The sequence below is a fragment of the Diceros bicornis genome, chromosome 23, assembly GCF_020826845.1.
Source record: "Diceros bicornis minor isolate mBicDic1 chromosome 23, mDicBic1.mat.cur, whole genome shotgun sequence".
NCBI lineage: Eukaryota > Metazoa > Chordata > Mammalia > Perissodactyla > Rhinocerotidae > Diceros > Diceros bicornis.
Genome location: NC_080762.1, coordinates 52,044,307 through 52,065,299, shown reverse-complemented (window position 1 = coordinate 52,065,299; position 20,993 = coordinate 52,044,307). Strand labels below are relative to the sequence as shown.

Below are 20,993 nucleotides of genomic sequence, written 5' to 3'. Positions count from 1 at the left end.
TGAATTTCCTTGTACAAATCTGTGTAGGGGGTTTTGCTATCATGACAAATTCCTCTGAATTATTAACCACGATATGAATCACCCAATCAAAGAATCTGTAACTAGATATTGTTTTTGTCTCTCTCATGACCTCCTTTAGTTTATAAGTTCAAGGGTGAGAGTTGCAGTTTTTCCACAAACTGTAAAGCCCTGTGCAAAAGTGAACAGCTGTCATCACAGTTACCATCTCATTTGCTACTTTTTCATCCACCTCCTTCTAGAAGCTCATGATATTACCATGGAGGGTCAAATGCAAGCAACCCTCCCAAGTTCCCAGTGTTTCGAGGTTTCTGTATTTTAATACGAAGCTTCTTTGAATTACTGCCCAAGTAATTATCCCGCCCTAAGAATTTTCCTGATTAAAAAAACCCAATTTTAATATTTTGACATTTTGTGTATCCTTCCATAGTTTTTGACTTTAGAGATGATTCCTCTTAGGCAAATACTTATAATTCACTCACTGGAGCAGAGAATTTATTAAACCAACAGTCTTTCATTTCCTTGCTGTGAAAGGCAGACTTTGTTCTCCTTGATGAATTTACCTATTATCTCGCTCTTTGCCCAGAAGGAATTCACAGTATCCGCTCTAACAGACAGCAGGAAGGACAGGTAGAAATATAAACACACAGTAAGTGGAAAAGGCCTTACTGGTGTACCCAACTGAAATATACCTAGGCCAAGCGAGACTGCACCACCACACTCTTATCTCTGGTGTATGTAGTCTCAACTACCTTGTTTAGGATAGCATTCATTCAGATGCAGACAGTGATAACAATAGTAAAAATTCCAGTTAAATCATTAAATACAGGATGTCAAAGAAACGCTCACCTCCTGTTTAGTTACTTTGGATCCATCCTTGCCCTCTGCATTCTCTGGAGACTAGAAAGAAAATATTTCAGTGAATTGTTTTTAAATTGGAAAACACACATTAGAGGGAGATTTAAAAAAAAAAAGCTATTTCAATTCTCTGGATTACAAAGGCCAACAGATATTTTGTAGAGAAAAAGTAAGTTCGTAAAAGGATACGTTTTTTACACACACACACTGCATTTATCTGCATAACTGCTCTAATTTTAAACCAGGAACATGCAAGAACTGCGGTGAGCCCCTGTTCTCGATGTACATTCTACCTAAGCAATTTTCACTGGTCTTTGATGAGTCCACCACCGATGAAAGAACAGGGACCCAGCGGTCAGTGTGGGGCCGGGACGCACCTGCACGTTCCTGTCACTTTGTTCCTTTAAGATGAGGACAGGATGCCGGGAAAGCCCAAGCCAAGCGCAAAGCAAACTTTCATCCAGACCTGCCCAGCTTTGATTGCTAGGCCATTTCTTGATACGACCTGACAAACTTGTCAGGGGTTACTATTTTTCCATTATCCACTCCAGCACCCCTACCCCAGCCTCAGCAGGGCAGCCCGGCGCCCCGCCACCCCGGGGCATGTGTTTCCTGATGTTGATCCATCCCCTGGGGCAGCTCCTGCCCACTCTCATGACAGCTCACGCCTCACTCCTTCACAGACCACACACAACGGGGAAAATAGAGTTATATGACACACCAATTTTTACTGGCTAAAGACCATAAATAAGATTGAAATAATTAACTAATTAGAAAATTAAATTATTTAACACAAGATATGCATGGAGTTCCCAAAAGGGAAAAATACAAATAGTAAACCAACATCTGGCACAATGTTTGGCTTAGCAAAATAAAACAGCTATGTGGTAATGCCTTATCTGATAAAACGAGAAAAAAACTTAAAAGATCATGATGAAACCCACCCACTGCTTGGCGGGGTTGGAGACACTGTAAATTAACATAATATTTTCAAAGAACAACCTGGCAATATGAAAAAACACACAGGACTAATCAGATAATGACCCAGTAATTCCAATTTTGGAACCAGGACTCAAAGAAAGAAACTGTAAAAATACGGTTTTATTTATACTATTTCCAATATGGAATAACTAGAAACAACCCACATGATCAATTAATAATATGGAAATGTTTAAGCAAACTACGTAACTATTAATGCAATGGGATTAAAAATAGTCTATGTGAATACATGGAAAGTCCACATAAAATAATGCGAAATTAAAAACCTTAGATTATAAAATAATGTGTAAAACATAGGTCAGAAGTATACAAAGTCTTTGAGAAAGACAAAAGCTCTTCTTCAAGGCAAAGGACACAGTAAACCTTCTCTTCCCCCCAAGGGCTGCCTGTTACAGTCTATCATTTGTTCCTCTCCAGAACCTCCCAGGTCCATGGAGTTCTTTCCTGTTTCCCAAATCAACGAACTACTTTCCCCTCCTCCATGGAACCTCCTCTATCATGAAGGGAAACAGCGATTCTCTTCTCTGTTGATTCTCTTCTCTGTTCCGGACTCTTATGCACAGGAATGTGTGTTTCACAGCTCTTCTGTTACATTAGTCAGCGAGTCAGAGACAGCAACAGCCTAGGAAGTCTAAGCACATGAAGACAACCCCTAGGTGGGCCATTCGGCTTTGCCCCTTCCAAGGCTACAAACTCATGCCTCTGTTGTCTAGGCTCTCGTTCATACCTGTCAGGCCACTTGGTAGATTTCAATCCGGAACCCTCTACCACTAACTGACAGGCATTTAAAGAAGCAGCACATAGCTATTCCTGATGTTAAATGACATTTAAAAAAATAAAAAACTGAGCCAGCCCTGAGGGCCCAGTGGTTAAAGTTCGGCAGGCTCCGCTTCAGCAGCCCAGGTTCAGCTCCCGGGCACAGAACCACACCACTTGTCTGTCAGTAGCCATGCTGTGGTGGTCACTCACATAGGAAAACTAGAAGGACCTACAACTATAATATACAAGTATGTACTGCGGCTTTGGGGAGGGAAAAAGGAAAAGAAAAAAAAAGGGAAGAAGATTGGCAACAGAAGTTAGCTCAGAGGGAATCTTTCCCAGCAAGAAAAGAAAAGAAGGAAGAATTTAAAAAAATTAAAAAAATAAAAATAAAAAACTTATGTTAACAACATTATTTTCAATATTCTTCTATGCAGTGGATTAGTCACAGGTAATACGACCGAGAGATCACTCTTTAAACACTGATCTAACACTGTGTGTACTGGATGCAAATTACTGAAAAAGAGAAACTCGGAAAGACACTACATGAAAAAAGCAGGTATAACCGAAAGTGTTAATGCCCTCAGATGAATGAACCTAAGACTCTAGATGTGAAGAGCTACAACTCTAGGCAAAGCTGGTTTCTCTGGCAATCTTTCCACAGTGCTTTCTATTAACAAGCACGTTACAAATTTACAGTCAGGAACAAGCCCACTGATCTTTACCTGGGACCACTGTGGCACGAATGGAGGTCAGGACACCAGCCTGAATCTTGCTCTCCACCTAGGAGCTATGTGATCTGGGGCAGGGACTTGATCACAGGGGCTCAGTCTCTTCATCCGAGCATGACAGATGATAATGACATCTAACTCAAAGGGTCATGCTTACGATCAAGCAAGATGTCGGAGAGAGGATTTCATAGATTATGAATTGTTATACAGATGGTATGCAATAAAAGATACAAAATATTAATGAATCTTCTGAATTATCAAATTTGAAATTATATTCAACAGAGCCTTAAAGTTGAGCACATTTCCTTACATCCAGATTCCCTGCAACCTTGTCATCTGTTTTTGTTGTACAGTGGAACAGGTATACTGCTATTTCAGAAAGCCCTACCATTGCAGGCTGTCTTATCACACACCACGTCCACCACGAACACTCAGCCATGGGGCTGGAGACAGGAAGGAGGGCATGGTATGAAGGGATTAAAACAGAAGCCGGAAGTTTTTGTCCTAAGGGACTATAAGGCGTAAAGACAAAGAAGAGGGGGAGACGAGGCTTGGGGGCGTGTGTAGGTGATCTCAGATGTACTTCAACCTCCTGGTGGGCTGATGAGAAGGATGAGGTGAGTCAGAGGGGATTCGAGGAATTCCAAGGCAGAGGGGTTTTTGCCCCACTCCTCAGGACAGGGCAGGCTTATGCTAATCCAGTTAGAACCCAGAATGGTCAAGAGGGTAGAGAACCATGGTCAAACAAAAAGGTCTCATTCACGTATCTGAAGCTCCTTCAGCATCCAAGTGGCATGGGTACTGAGTTGAGAGCCAGCAAGGGGGAGGGGGACACACCAGGTGGCCAGATGGAGGGCACAGCAGGGATCCTCGGAAGTCTGGAGCACCACTGAGAGCTGATCTGAGGGCAAGTCAGCAGACAGGTGGATCACTGAGCACCTGGTGACCGATGGGGACAGAGAATCAGCCAAGAAGGCCTGAACTTTGGCAAAAAGCAACAGGTAGTTGAATTTTTTTAAAATTACAAATTCTGAAAATAAAAGTAGGCTCATGGAAATAAAAAAACTCAAAACATAAACTCTAGAACAGGGATAGTAGAAGAAATAATGAATTGTCACAGATTGCTGAGGAATTAGCCCAGAAAGCAACAAAGAGCAATAAAGAGATGAACAACATAAAAGAGAGGTTAGGAGACACGGTGGTTCATTGGGAGGCTCCACATACACCTAACAGACATTTCAGAAGCAGAGAACAGAGAAAACTAGTAGGAAGGCAAGGACATAATGGCTGAGAATTTTCCCAAACTGAAGTCATGACTCTCCAGATGGAAAGCTAACACCAGGGAACAAACTGAAAACAAAATAAAACAAAACAAACACAAGGAGACATACTATAATAAAACGACAGAACATCAAGGAAAATGAGAAGAATCTTAAAAGTTATCAGTTAAGAGATGGACTATCTACAAAGAATTACTTCTGACCAGCAACTACAAATGTAAGAAAATATGGAGTTATGTTCAAGGAGCTGAGGAAAACCATCACTTAGAATTCTATACCCAGCTTTTATTCAAGAGTGAAGGCAAAATAAAGACATTTCAGAATACAAATACTAAGAAAGTTTACCACCAACAGAGCCTTTCTTTCAACAGGACCTATTAGTAAAGCATCAAATTCAGCAACAAAAAAACTGAATTTAGGGGCCGGCCCGGTGGCGCAAGCGGTTAAGTGCGCGCGCTCCGCTGCGGCGGCCCGGGGTTCGCTGGTTCGGATCCCGGGCGCGCACAGACGCACTGCTTGGCAAGCCATGCTGTGGCGGCGTCCCATATAAAGTGGAGGAAGATGGGCACAGATGTTAGCCCAGGGCCGTCTTCCTCAGCAAAAAAAAGAGGAGGATTGGCGGATGTTAGCACAGGGCTGATCTCCTCACAAAAAAAAAAACAAAAAACAAAAAACTGAATTTAGATGGAAGGAAAGTATATGAGAAGAAAGTATAAAAGATATTGGTAATCTAATTAAGCATTACCTGTAGATAATAATAATACCTATTTTTTGTGTGTTTAATAAAGTTTCAATAGAAATCCTAGACCAGTGTTGTCCTATAGAAATACATGTAATTTTAGATTTTCTAACAGTCATCTTAAAAAAGTAAAAAAAAAAGGTGAAATTAATTTTAATAATATATATTGAAAATATTATCATTTCAACATGTAATCAATATACAAATCATTAATAAGGTATTTCACAAACTTTTTGTACTAAATCTTCAAAATCTGGCATGTATTTTACACTTACAGCACATCTCCATTCAAAGGCTAAATTTTCACCAGGAATACCTGATCTGTAGTTAGAGTTCATAAAATGTATAGTAGTTTCACATATCTGGGTTGTTCCAAAGATATTTAAAATTTTCTAATATCTGAATCTAATATTAGTTTTTAAACTGAAATTGATTAAAATGAAATAAAATTGAAAAATTCAGTTCATTCTTTTTAAGTGCATAATAATCTCATGCAGCTATTGGTTGCCATATTGGACAGCAGAGTTTTAGACAATAACAACCATGAAGGATGAGAGTAGGTGAATAGATCAGAAGTTAGAGCACTAGGTCCTGGTTTTGTTCTGGAGGATGACACAGAATAATTTCAGACTCTGTTAAAATTTAAAGAGAGTCATTAAAAATTTTCAGAAAAGAAATAGGATCTATAAACTTACAATTCAGGAGGAGTAGAATAAAGCAAATTTTACCAATAAAAGGCAGGGAAGAAAACAACAAAACAAAGAAAAACACATGATAAATAGAAACCACAAAATAAGTCATTAGAAAAGTCCCAATGTATTAGTAATGACAGTATACCTAAACAAATTATTCTCATTCATTATGATATCAAGTGACAGAAGAAACAGAACAATACATGTGTGTGATTATACTTTCACAAGTTTTAAGACGTGCAAATCAATATTATGGATTTATTTATATATGACATACATATCATAAGAGTATAAAATCATGGACTGGAAGGACACTCACCAAATTCATGATAATGGATATCTCTAGGGAGGCTGAGAAGGGAAGGGAACCAAGAGGGTGTTTCAAATGTGATCTGTAACATTTTGTTTTTTAAACAGATTTGAAGTAAATATGATAAAAGTGTTCAAATTAGTGAATTCTGAGTGGTGGGTAAACAGGTATATTATTTCCTGAGTTTTTCTGTCTTTAAATTTTTTCCAAATAAAAATATTATCCATTAAGCCTAGTTTAACAGTGCCCTAACACAAATTCCATGACTAGATTTACACATAGCATTTTCTGCACTTCTCAAATGGCTTATGAATCTGGTTCATACACTGCCTCTTCCTGTTCTGTTCAAGGCATATAATTCATAATTGCTTCATTTGTGCCGACATGAAGAAACTGGAGTGGGGCAAGGCGGGAAGCCACGAGCACTACAGACGCAGATTCAGAACTCTTCCCCCAGAGCAGGCGTGGGAGGAGAGCTGGGCAGAGGGAGCATGGATTCCTGCAGCAGCTGACTGACTGTACCACTGCCGTTCTTTCTTTACACAAAGATGCCTGAGGACACGAAAATGGACTGAAGGGGATACAACTGCATTTTCCTTAGGACTACAACAGGACCAGCGGGTCTTATCAGGAAGCCAAGAAAAGAAACTTGGAATTTTTATTCTATAGACTATCCATAAGGAATCAACAGGAAAAATGACCCAATGCTCAGCTTCTCTTTCAATAAATGGTGGTACATTTGGGTACAGAGGGGCACTGTTGGGGACACGAGCCCAATTTTTCTCTCTCCAAACTCAGGAAGGTATCAGAGAAGACAGGAAAATCCTCATGACCTTCAACAGCTGGCTAGGAATAGCTCTAGATGGCATTAGCATGTGGATTTGTCACCTTAGAGAAAGACACTGAGGTGTGGCAGGAGGCCTGGAAGAGGAAGGCGAGTACCCCCTGGTGCCATCTTTCTTAGCCACACAGGAGAAGAAAGAGCAGGGCTCAGGATTCTCGGTAATGAGTGCTGGGCCTTATATCAAGTGCAAAGTCTTTACTGGTAAGTGTAGGTTCTTCAGAGTTTTACTTAAGATTTTAAGTGACAAGGGTTATTGCTTTATAACCTAAGTGAATTAGCTGAGAGCCTAGAGTATGTATGAAATTCAAGCAACCATTTGCAGCAGCCATAGTACAAGTCCAGTCTCAACTCCTGGGTTATCCACGCTGATGTGGAAAAGCTGGGAGAGATATAACATTGCAGATAAACCAACAGTCACTTCTTTTAACCCGGGGGATGTATTACTTTGAGGGGATTTTTCTCTAACTTGCTGGCCAATATTTTAAAATTATTGTTTTTTGATTATTTAAAATTTCTCTTGGAAGTAATTTACATTTTCTGTTACAAACCCAAGGCTGGAGAAAAGAAAGCTGTCCGACAGCAAGCTGGTTAGCAGAGGAAAAGCATTCTAGGACAAAAAATCCAAATAACCTACCCAGAGAAAGGCTGAAATGTGTCTATACTAACTATCACTTTTCTGCTAAAATTAACATATAACTCAACTACTTGATTAACACAATGTTAATCTCTCTCCACAAATGGGGGCACCGTCCATGAAATTCTTATGAGGTTTTTCAAAAAACATGTAGTTCCCTTAAATTCAAATATTCCTACGACACATGAAGCAGACACTGAAAATTTTATTCAAAGCCACAAGGACTACTTTTAACATCTGTGTGGCTGTTTTTCATTCTTCTGTAGGCGTAATATTTGAGATCCTCCAACACTGCCTTGCTTTTTAAAATAATCTTTAAAAATCCAATACTTGGAATTGACAGATCACATGCAGAGAATTAATAATCAAACTGATGCTAAATTTCTTTGCTACTTCCTCCCTTGCTTGTGTCTATTAATTTCATCAACATCTATAAACCCAAATTACACTTATTATTAAGGTCATGTCAGGCTAGTATGTCTTCCCAAAATAATATTTTGTTGTTCAAGATAAAAGTAATTGGGTAAGAACTCTGCTGTAAAAGACTTTGGATGAACTGAAGTAAACAGTGTCTCTCTCTTTTCTGAGAGATACTTTTAGGGAAAACATCTCACATTGTATTCAGGTATAAAAGATCACCAAAAAAAAAGAAAAAGCCATGTTCAAGTACGTTCAGTGAAATTTTATTAGTGTAAATATACATAATTCAATAATGGGTGTATATCATAAATATGAAATAAACAATTTTAAATATTTTACACATCTCTGGTCTGAGTTGTCTCTTTCATGAGTGTTACCCTTGTCCACGTGTTGTGGTTTGGTATGGATGGGATCATGGAGGAAGCACCTGGCTGAGGTCAGAGGCCTGCATTCCAGTCTGGCTCATATCTCACGTCCCCGGGCCTGAGTTTCTTTACGTAAAACTAAGAGGATGGACCTGGAGATGTCACTCACCTGACTGACCTGGCTGCTGGATACTTATTAATCACACTATGAAGTGTCATGTGTATATTACAGAGATGCAAGGTACTGGGGTCTTGGAAAAGGACAAGAGAAGAAGCCCAGAGGAATAACCATAATCTTAATAAACGTGTATATTGCACTCACGTGCAATGCAATGATTTAAATGAGTTAATCCTTACCACAATCCTGTGAGGTTGGTAAAAGAGCATCACGTCCATTTTATAAATGAGGAATTGAGGTCAGAGAGGTTAAGTAACTTGCCCAAGATTACCCAGCGGTAATCTTACTGGTAAGTGGAAGAACTGGGATTCAGAGCCAGGTAGGCTGGCTCAGAGTTCATTCTCTTAACCACTATACCACTTTAAGTGGTTTGTGTCAGCTTTCCTAATTTCAAAACTGGGTGCCGATCTGGGATGCTAGAAGAGCAAAGGGCTTCCAGTTTGGGAAATGTTTTAAATTGTAGACCTAGCCAAGGAGCACATAATATGCAATGTTCCTATTCCATCTCATTCTTGAGCCTCTTGGAATAACAATAAACAATTTCCTATTAAAAATACTATATGTTGAGATGCACATAAATTTACTATTCTGGGTTTTTAAATAATCACATACACAGCTACAAGTATTTTTATCTCACTATTGAAACTAAAAGACAAATCACCAAATCATTTCTGTCATTTTTTACAGCACTTTACATTTTTCAAAGTACTTTCACATTGTTGTTGCATCTGATCCTCTCAACAGCACGGAGATACTCAGAAGCAGTCTGAGTATTCCCATTTTACAGATGAAGAATAGAGGTTCAAAGAAGGCAAGTGACCTTCCCCAGTAAAGAGTGGCCGAGTCCACACGAGGCCCGAGTCTTCCAACTTTTTTACACCAGGGTTTTTACAGGGATGTTGCCAGATGCTTACTTTCTTTTTCTATTTGCCCAGATACAAATTAACTTCTAAAAAATGGCAAACACAGTTATAACGTTCCTTGAATTTTTGCAAAACTAATCTGCTGACTCTGATGTGATCTACATGTGACCACTAAAAGAGGGAATAACAAAACTGTAATTAAGAGAAGAGGTAAAGGAAAGCAATGAGAAGTAGACAGAAAGAATACAGTTTAAATATATATTTATTAGATGGAATACATATGGAACTTCAGGAGGAGCTTTTAAAGTTTCACACTTATATCACCTCAAGTCTTCAGTGTATTTATTTCCCACATACACTCCCACCCTGCCTAATACTCACCCTTCCCACAAAGTAGAATTTAACTAACTCTGTCCAGTATTGTAAAAAACCACAGCTAAAAACCTAAATAAAAAATGAGAGAAAGACAGAAAAGAAAAAGAAATAAGAAAACCAATACCTCTCAGAGGAGACTTTGTATTTATCTTTGTATGGGGTCAAAATAATCAAGATATAATTTTAAAATAATATCACTTTGTACCTTTTAAAAATAACTTTTGTAATTAAACATTCATCAATCGGTAATCCAGAACACTGAAATAAAAATCCATGCAGTCGTAGGTCCAACAGATTTTCCAAGCTATAAAGCTTTTCTTCTTATTTAATGAGTTTCAAAAACAAAAGCTACCTGCTCATTTTCAAAATCCAATGTGTAAGTAATAGTGGCTTAATATTTACATTACAATCTCTCAATATATTGTATAATATGCAAGCATATTTACATGTTCCTGGTCATAGGGAAGTATCCCTGTTATTCTATATATAACAAATTAACGAAGACAATATATCTTGGACACAGTAAATCCAGCAGTTCTTGGTGGAATTTGAGAAAATATGAAGTCTCAGACTCTCAATACTCAAAGGTATCAATACTTGGGTGAGAAAATTGTTTACATATATATCCTGTGTATGACACTACAGTCCATTGATTACTAACACACGCAGAAGGCTTCATGATAATGTGCTTCTCCCAGAAGCAGAGGCCAGGCCCCCGAGGCCAGCCTTAGGGCACGATCACAGATAATAATGACTTGCTGGGTAACTTTCTATGACTGGCACTGGAAGCAACAGCAGCAGCCTCTATCTTAACAAAGGCAACATTTTAAACAAATGAACATTCATATATTTCCATAACTCTTGATTCTTCCTTGTTTCATTCATTGGGCACCTCAGTTTAAATAAAAGTACTTGAAGTTATTAGAAATAAACATTTACGGGAAGTATTGTGGTGTAACAGTTAAGAGCAAAATTCCTGAGTAAAAGAGGGCTGGGTTAGAATTCCTGGTTCTAGCCCTTCCTAGCTTATGCCCTGGGGAAAATTCCTGAATCTCCTGAAGTCCTGATATGCTCACTGTGTCTGCGGAAGGCCACAGGGCTCAGTGGGTAAGAGGACGGGCTCCGGAGCCAGGCTGCCAGGCCCACAGCTCGGCCTTCCCTGCCAGCAGGGCCTTCTGTAAACGGCAGTGTGAAGAGCACACACCCACTGGGTGCTTGGGAGGACTCAGTGTATTCATGCAAAGCGCTCAGAACAGTGCCTGAGTCACAGAAAGCCACCTAAATGTTATTTATGGTGGCTGTCAATATCACTATCTGTGAGATGAGGACAGTCTCATAGAACTGTTCTGAGAATAAAATGAAATAATGAAATTATACCATAATACTTCCCATACATGTTTATTTCTAATAACTTCACGTATTTTTATTTAAACTAAGGTGCCTAATAAATATAAAGCACATAGCTCAGGCCTGGTATATCCAGGCATTTATTAAATGGTAGCTATTTAAATTTTAATAGCAATAAATATATTCATATGTTGTTATTGATATGTTACCTTTAAAATATTAAATTTTGAAACAATTTTGAAATTTAAAATCGTTTTCTCTATTTCCCTACTTCTGAATATGCATGTCCTTTACTCTATACGTAACGGAATATGCATTTGCCTTGGGCTTATCTAAATGGTCCTGTTTCTGGACATGTCCACAAGATATTAGAATACTGGACTCAATAACACCTTGACTGGGAACCAATACGTGATTCTATTGAACTCTTTTCAGAAGACAGTGAAATGTACAGTAACTAAGCAGCTGGTGAAAAGGAATTCAACATTTTGATTTGGTTTGTTATCTTCAACACTGATTTTTAAATTACTCAGGAGACGAACATCATTTTTCAATATACTAGGTACCGTGAAAGCAGACAGCTTAAATGGTGTTTATTTCAGTCACCATTTCCAAATTGTACCCTGCAGGAAAGTGGAATATATTTAACTTTGGTGTAAACTAAAGCAATGTTTTAGGGGAAAAATACACGAAAAGAGGATCACTTGGTAACTGATTTGCCAAAGGAATCTTAATGTTATATGGAGATATTTTTAAACATATGTTTTTCCTGTGAGAAAAATCAAGCATGTAAAAATGCACCAGATTAAAGCTTATGTTCTTTCAAAAACACGACATTTGCTATTTGGTTGTTGCACATCTCCTCCTGTAACCGCGGTTAATTAGACACCCAGGGTGAGATCCGCTTGCTCGCTATCCACTGCTCGTGCCATTCGTCCTCCTACAAAATGGAAGCCTGGTGCTTATTACAAGCTCATTATGTCACTGTAGTTTTCTTAATAATTAAAAATACCAACACAATAATGAATGAACATCCACTGACTGTTTTATACACGCCAGGCATTGTGCTAAGTACTTTGCATTCACCATCTCACTTAATTCTCCCAACAACCCAATGAGGTAGAACATATTTTTATCTTGGTTTTACAGAGGAGAAAACTGAGTCTTAGAGAATTAGGAATTTAGAAGCATAGGGAGAAGTTAAGTAACCTGCCCCAAATCATATAGCTAGTAAACAGTAACTGTCAGAACCACACTGGACTATCTCCCAAGAAGTATGTGAAATGATTAAACTGACTCCCTTCTTCCTTTGAAAACAATCCATTCACACACTCATTCAACAAACAGTTACACCACCGTGCTGGGTACCACAGGGGATAAAAGAAAGATCAGAGCCATCAGAGACTTCATGGTCAAGGCGAATTAGGAGGGTCACAAAATTAATCCAAAATAGGTAATCAATCAGATAACATGTGCCAATTCAGAAACATGGTGCCAGACAACCACCTCTAAAACACAAGAGAGCAGTTACAAGAAAGGGACCAAGAAGTCATCGAATCTTTACTAACGAGGGAGGGAAGCTACTGCACACAATTGAATCTCAACTGTCAGAACAGGCCTTGAATTCCTCATAGGACTTCAAAGAAAGCAAGACCTCACAGAAAGGCCAATGGCAGGTCCCCTTTAGTCACAAACTAGCCCTATCCTCTTGAGATTCAAAAACAAAAAAGCTATAACCCCCAATCCTTTTAACCAAACAACTTTTTGTCAGTGCTTTTTCTTTGGACATGTAGTGTTTTTCCTCTGGCCAAAGCTTTGAATGCCCATAGCTCATAGCTTTTCTTGTGGCTCATTATCCTTCTTGCCATAAATTATAAATACTTGCATATGTATATTACTTACCCTGCCAGACTAAAAGATCCTTAAAAATAAGGGCATTGACTCATTCACTTCAAAATGAGTTGAAAAAAAAACAATACTTCACTTACTTTCGCAAGGTGATGGTATCTTGCATAAAGGTGATGCGCAATAAATGTTTCTTTAACATGGAGCGAGTAAATGGATGAATAAAAGGTACAACCCTGCCATATTTGCCTTTACTCAAATATAGGTTGTATATCAATATTAACTCAATTAAACTCAGCAAGTATTTATAAATGGCATACTACATGTCAGGCCCTTTCATATTCAGACTGGGAAACTCAATATGGTTAAGAAGGCAATTCTCCCCAAATTGATTTATAGATTCAATTCAATCCCTATGAAAATCATGGCAGGCATTTTTGTAGAAATTTACAAGCTGATTCTAAAATGTGTACGAAAATGCAAAGGATGTAACAGCCAAAACAATTTTGAAAAAAGAAGAACCAAGTGGAGGACTGACGCTATCAGATTTCAAATCTTACCATAAAACTACAGTAACCAAGATAATGTGGTATTGGGGCCAGCCCTGTGGCACAGTGGTTAAGTTTAGTGTGCTCTGCTTTGGTGGCTCAGGTTTGTGGGTTGGGATCCTGGGCGCCAACCTACACCACTCGTCAGCCACGCTGGGGTGGCAACCCACATACAAAATAGAGGAAGACTGGCACAGATGTTAGCTCAGGGCTAATCTCCTCAAGCAAAAAAAAGAGGAAGATTGGCAACTGATGTTAGCTCAGGGCCAATCGCAACTGATGTTAGCTCAGGGCCAATCCTCCTCACACACACACACACAAAAAAGATAATGAAGTACTGATGTAATTTTAAGGATACACAAAAATATAACATGACATAACTCAGAGCCCAGAAATAAACCTTTACATTTACAATAAATTGATTTTTGACAAACGTACCTAGGCAATTCAGTGGAAAAAGTACGGTCTTTTCAACAATTGGTGCTGGAACTACTGGATATCCACATGGAAAAATATGAATTTAAATCCTTATCTGACACCATACACAAAATTAACTCAAAATGGATCACAGACCTAAATATAAGAGCTAAAACTATAAAACTTCTAAGAGAAAATATCTGTGACCCTGAATTAGGCAAAGATTTATTAGATATGACTCTAAATGGATTTCATCAAAACTGCAAAACTTCTGTTTTTCAAAAAACATCAAATCAAATTTTTTTAAAAAGCCACAGAATGGAAGAAAATATCTACAAATCATATATCTGATAAAGGACTTGAATCCAAATGGTCAAAATATCTGAATAGACATCTCACCTAAGATATATATAATGCTAGTAAGCACTGGAAAAGTTGCCCTCGTCGTCAGCCATTATGGAAATGTAAATTAAATTCATTAGAATGGCTATAAGCAAAAAAACCAAACACTAGATATAAGCAAAGATGCAGAGAAACTGGAACCCTCCTGCATGATGGTACAATCACTTAGGAAAACAGTTTGGAAGTTTCTTAACATGTTAAAAACAGACTTTTATACCACCCACCAGTTCTACCCTTAGAAAATGTCCCAAGAGAAATGAAAATATGTTCATGCAAAGTACTACATACAAATATTCTGGCAGCATTATTTATAACTGAAAACTGGTACAATTCAAATGTCCATCACTTTGTGAAAGGATGAACAAAAAGTGGTCTATCCATACAATGCAATATTATTGGGCAATAAAAAAGAATGAAGTCCGGACACATACTACAGCATGCATGGACCTTGAGACATTATGCTGAGCAAAAGAAACCAGATACTAAAGACTACATATTGCTTGATTCCCTTTATATAAAATTTCCTGAAAAGATAAATCTACAAAGACAGAAAGTAGATCAGTGGTTGTGGGGACTGGGGTGGGAGTAGGGATTGGCTACAAGCAACATGAGTGACCTTTTTGGAGTGATGGAAATGGTTTAAAACTGGATTACGGTAATGTTACACAACTCTATAATTTTATTAAAAATCATTGACTTGTATACATTGAATAGATGAAGGGACTTTATGATAAGTAGGTGATACCTCAATAAAGCTTTTTTTTTTTTCTTTATAGGAGATTATACTCTCATCCACACTGCTTTTTTAGAGTGCTGGAGTGTCAGTATCCCTCAGCCTAGGCAGTGATACTATCAATCTTTCTTTAAACCAGATTGGTTTAAAAAAATCACATCTCATTATTCCTAATAATCTACATTTCTTTGGTTTCTAGTTAAACATTTTCATCTATTTGAATCTATTATTTTCTTATAAGGATATACATCTTTTCCTTAAGGACATGTGAGACTGTAAATCTCTTGAAAATAGCAAACTTTTTTCAGTGATATGTGATACAAATATTTTTCCCAGTTTTTCATAAGTTTTAAAATTTTGTTAACAGTGAGATTTTTTTGGCCATATTAAAATATTCATTTTCATGTAGTCAAATTTATCTATATTTTTACTTATGTGTATTTTCATTTTCATTTCAGAGTCTGTCTCTGGTGTTACGACAAGTGACATTCGTTTGAAAGATTATTCAGAAACCTTGAGTATTGTTAGTCAGGCACCCCTGCGCCAGGCCCAGCACTACTAGCCTTTCCATTTTAAGAAAACAGATAAAACCTAATTTCAAATTTCAAAGCTAGAGGCAGGCAGCCTTTTCTCCCCTAAACCTTTAAGTGTAAAGAGACACTAGTGTTTACATCCCAAACTAATGGAAATTGCCTCATTAGAGAATTTCTGATGTGATAGAGTGGACATTTCCAATAGTTCTAGTGATGAGGAACTGGAAAAATAAAAAGAAGGATGTGCAAACGTGTTTGCTGTTGCTAATCATGCCAGGACTGTGACTCCAGGCCTCACCGGCTGGTGCCTCTTTGTAGAACATCAGATCATCACATAACAATGTGACCACTGCGGGCACTCGTGGACGGCTGACCAGAACAGTCTAGAACCTAGTCACTCCCTGTCCCACCACCACCTGAGTCATGAATATTATCATTTGCCCTGCTATTCCAGTCACTATTAAAGGTCGTGACCTCCCACCCATTAGGTAATAAACATAGGAAACTCAATTTTACTTAAATCTCACAAACTCAGAAAGTGATTTAATGCTAACTGAAGAACTTCTCACTGTTGAGTGCTGTAGTGCTTCAAAAAATACTACAGCAGTTATCAAAAACCACCTAGTTTAATGTAGCTATGACCATCACATACAAAAATATAGATAAAACTCAAAGATACGATTATGAACTGTTTGTTATAAGAACGTTGTATATAAATGTGGATATTATGGCCTTGAAGTTCTAAAACTGAGGCCTGGTCATGTTAAGATACAATCAAAAGAGGCATTCTAATGCCTGATAACAGAAAGTGACTCTTTTCCTCTTTGTATATTTGAGTCCTTACCCATACTTTCAAGACCAGCCCAAATTCAACCTTCTTTCCTTATCTATCCTACAGCTTTTAGAATCTATACTATACATTCTGGAACATATATACAGGCTTAATGTTATTCAATTGTTTTGTGCCTGCTCGTCTTATCACCTCATTGAATTAAATATAAGCTCCATGAGAGCAAACTGTGTATCCCTAGAGCATTAATGCAGTGCTAGGATTCTAGAAGCTTTTACTGACTTTATTGGTGCCACTTCTTGCTTGAGAATAAACTAAACAGGTGCTCAATATATAACATTTCTTGATTTCTGAGAAAAGGTGAAAAAAGGGGCCAAGATGGTAAAAAGTATTGTGGGGGCACTCTTAAAAGTTATTATAATGTGGAACAAGCAGTACTTCAGTCAAGAAAAATACTGTGGAGTAGTATGTACATGTTTTGGCAGTTACCCCAGCTTTACAGATCTCCAACAGCTATGCACGGACTGTAGCCAGTTCTTTTCTTTGCATTTAGGTAGGCTTTACCTAATGACAATGGTTTTCAAAGTAAGTTCCAGTGAACTCCAGAATTCCATGAGGCAACTCCAAGGTCTAACTGATGGCCATGCAACCATGTTTAATTTGTGACTGCTCTTGTCCAAGCACCAGCCCAGGTCTCTGGGCTCCAGGTAGAGATGAAAAGCCTTCCTATTAACCAATGAGAAGTTTTCTATCTCTGAAGAACATCCTGATGTTCTGAGGGATGACACACAGGTGCCTGTACACAGGTCTGCCTCTCGTCCCAAGATGCCTGGCTAGCTTCTTCATGGGGGCTCTGCCCTCCAGAGAAATAAAATAATAATCAAAAGCCAGTTCCTCTATGGCTGTTCTTTTCTCCCCTTTTATTTCCTTAAGAGAGGTGGACAGAGCCAGCCCTGATGGCCTAGTGGCTAAAGTTTGGCACACTCCACCTTGGCAGCCCAGGTTCAGTTCCTGGGCCTGGAATCACATCACTTGTCTGTCAGTAGCCATGCTGTGGTGGCGGCTCACACAGAAGAACTAGGAGGACCTACAACTAGAGTATACAACTATATATTGAAGCTTTGGGGAGGGGGAAAAAAAAGAGTGGAAGATTGGCAACAGAATGGATGTTAGCTCAGGGCTAATCTTTTGCAGCAAAAAAAAAAAAAAAGAGAGAGAGAGGTGGGCAGTGAAGGAAAGTAAAAGGAATGGTTTCACCAACTCTGGCCCTTGAACAAGGATTCCGCCAAAGGGGTCCATTATACATAAAGAGTTCATGCACATTTAACCTACTGTTCACCTAAATTTGTTAATAATTCCCAGGAAAGGAGATGGTACCAACTAACTCTGTAACCCATTTCTTCACGATTAGTTCCTCTGACTCAACTAGAATTCCCAAGCTTGTCATTAAACCTCAGAGAAAATGCTGAAAATGGTGGCATCGTTTTAATATCCTCATTCCAGTACAATAGGGCTGAAAAAACAATACCTTCATAAAAATTAGGTTTAAATAATCAACCTCAAGTATTAGTCCTCTCAATATACCATCCGCCTTCTTAGGCTGAGAATCCCTTTGGAGTTCCTAAATTCCTCTTGACCCATTCACTACTAAACGAAGAGAACGAGTAAACCGTGTTTGAAAGTAGGGACTCTGGAGCTGCAGCACCTAATTAAATCTTTGGTACTAGCACTGGTTGGTGAGATATTGGGCAAGTCACCTCTTTAAGCCCCAGCTCACTGGAGGTACCACCTCTGAAGGTGCTCCGAGGACTAAATGAAATAATGCAAGCCAAACTTCCCAGACTAAGAGGCACATAGTATGTGCACAGTAAACTCTAAGAAAGGCAAAAGCTTCTGTATTTTTAGAACTTCAATATTTCTGAATAACATATTCCCTCACACACACAAATCAGTCCACAGTCTTTAACTGATGAAGCAGGATATTACTTATAATTTTGCTTCAAATGTAACACCCTCACTGGTTGGCACTGTTGGAGACACTGGGGCAGGCGGTGGGAAGGTGTAAAGCACCCTCTCAGACACAGCTGCCGCACCCCGGTTTTCTCGGGGTGGAGGAAAGCCTTCCCTTCCCTCCCGGGGACAATGACAAGTGGCGGCCGGACTCCGAGGGAAACATGCGTCCCTGTGCGAAGTACTTGGCGTCCGGGGCCGGCGCGGAAGGGGCCGTAACAGTGCGCAAGGAGCGGAAGCCGAGGCCAAGATGACCCCGGCAGAGCGGGGGCGCGGGTCGCCGCGCGGACCCGGCGGCCCTGCCCGGAGCCACAGCGGGCGCCGTCCCGTCCGCACGGCGCCACCTCCGCGCTCCCGCCGCGCCCCGCCCCCCGGCCTCGGCCTCGGCCGACTGACAGCGGAGTGGGTACACACGGGTCCGCCGCCCAGCCGAGCCGCGGTGAGCGTATTTTAAACATGGCTTTCCTTCTGCCCGAGCCTCAGGGCCGTCGCGGCGCACCCAGCCGGGGCACGGCCCGCATGGGGACAACCCAACATCTGTCCGACTTATTTTTTTCCGATCTCCCTCTGCATGTACTTGTTTTCCCCCTCTCGCTGCTCTCCCTCCACACTAATCACAACCTGGCAGTTTGCAGAGGAAACTCCCCTCCTGGAAGGGGGAATGGAAAGGGCTTTCGCTTCTTGTTGTTGGAGGTGGACACCATTCCAGAGAGAGTGAGTTCAAAAAGAGAGGAAGCCGCGTCGCTGGAGAGAAAGTAACATTCGGAGATTGATGAAGACGGAGGGAGGGAGGGGAAGGGAGGAATGTCTGCAACAGGCAGCTGAAAACAAGCGTCCGCGAGTTACTCTCGAGCACATTCCGCGCAATCCACTGCAATGACAAGATCTGCTGTAAGCACAATTTGAAGGCCTTTGAAATCTTTTTTGGTAAGACTTACCTTTCTCTTCGGCATAATGACTATGTTCGTGCAGCTAAAAAGTCAAGCAACGTGCTGGAAGTGCTGGCACCGCCGCTGGATGTGCCCCGCCGCTGCAGCTGCTCACGCGCAGGGCACGGCGGACCCGGCTTCTCCGACCTGCACCTCGGCGGTCCCTCCAGGGCCCTCCACTCGCTCGCCTCTCGACTCCTCCAATGAGGAGCCCCGGCAGCCGGCCGCGAGGCCCCATTGGTTGCGGGAACGTTCTAAATTCCACGAGGGCACGCCCACCTCCGCGCGCACGGTACGCGCTGTTGTAGTTTCCACTTCTCCGACAGAAATCTGCCTGGTGACTGAGCATGCCCAGTTCAACTGGTAACTCCCAAACCACACGGTTGTGGAGTTGCGTTGTTTTGCTGCTCCTTCTCTGGACTGTGTAAGTAGGAGCAGTGTGGGCCTTCATAAGGAGCAAAAAGAGTAAAGATAGAGACTTTAACGCTGAAATGTAAATATATACACATCAGGCAGTTCATACGCTTCTTACTGATAAAGCCTTGTAATGGATATATGATGGAGACTTAGAAGAGTGGGAAGGTTCTGTTCTGGACGAGTCTGGCGGTCTCTAAGGGTCTTGGAATCCCTCTCTAGATATCTAGTGACAATAATCCCTAAAATTGCTTAGCTCTAATTTCCCAAAATCTGTCATTACAAGTCACTCACTAATTCAGTCCATTTCAAACTAGGCTTGAAGATGAATAGCGTGTTTGTTACGGAAATTAGAAAAAGAATGAACAAGGTCAGAACAGATTATTTTATATTTGAAACATATATTTAAATATACATAATTTAAATATGCAGAATTTAATGTTTCCCCAAATACTGCAAGGCATTAAACAGGCATGGCAAAAACACTTCTGAATTTATTCTATGAGACCGGTTTTACCCTGATACCAAAACCAGTGAAAGACCTGGAAAGAAAAGAGAGCTACAGACCAATATCCCATAAACATAGACACAAAAATTTTGAACAAATCAGTTAGTAAATCAAACCCAACAACATTTAAAAAGATAAGACATCATGACCAGTGATGTTTATCCTAGGAATGCAAAGTTGGTTTAACATCTGAAAATCAATCAATGTAATTCACCATATTAATAGAATAAAGGAAAAAACCAATATGATCATTTTACCAGATATAGGAAAAGCACTAGTGAGTGGGTAAGCAAATTGTGGTAAATACATACAATGGAATACTGCTCATCAATAAAAAGTAACAAAATATTCCTACAAGGATGAATGTCAAAAACAGAATGCTATGTGACAGAAATCAAATACAAAAGACCATGCTGGATAATTTCATTCATATAAAATTATAGAAAAAACAA

At 39.7% G+C, this 20,993-nt stretch overlaps 1 protein-coding gene across 4 annotated transcripts in view; it reads right to left on the bottom strand.

Moving 5' to 3' along the window:
• HMGN3 (high mobility group nucleosomal binding domain 3) overlaps positions 1-19,800 on the bottom strand; it is a 29,272-nt gene extending 9,472 nt beyond the window's left edge. For 2 of the 4 annotated variants that reach the window (XR_009223571.1, XM_058566739.1), the window contains exons 1-2: positions 19,629-19,796; positions 868-918 (exon numbers count right to left, since the gene is read on the bottom strand). Coding sequence is in view for 3 of the 4 variants with exons in the window: in XM_058566739.1 (XP_058422722.1) it covers positions 868-918; positions 19,629-19,643 (66 nt within the window). In the remaining variant the exon portion in view is untranslated. Of the gene's footprint in view, positions 1-867; positions 919-19,628 lie in introns of all 4 variants that reach the window. The other 2 variants (XM_058566738.1, XM_058566740.1) reach the window with 2 other exon arrangements.
• Between the last annotated feature and the right edge of the window lie 1,193 nt (positions 19,801-20,993).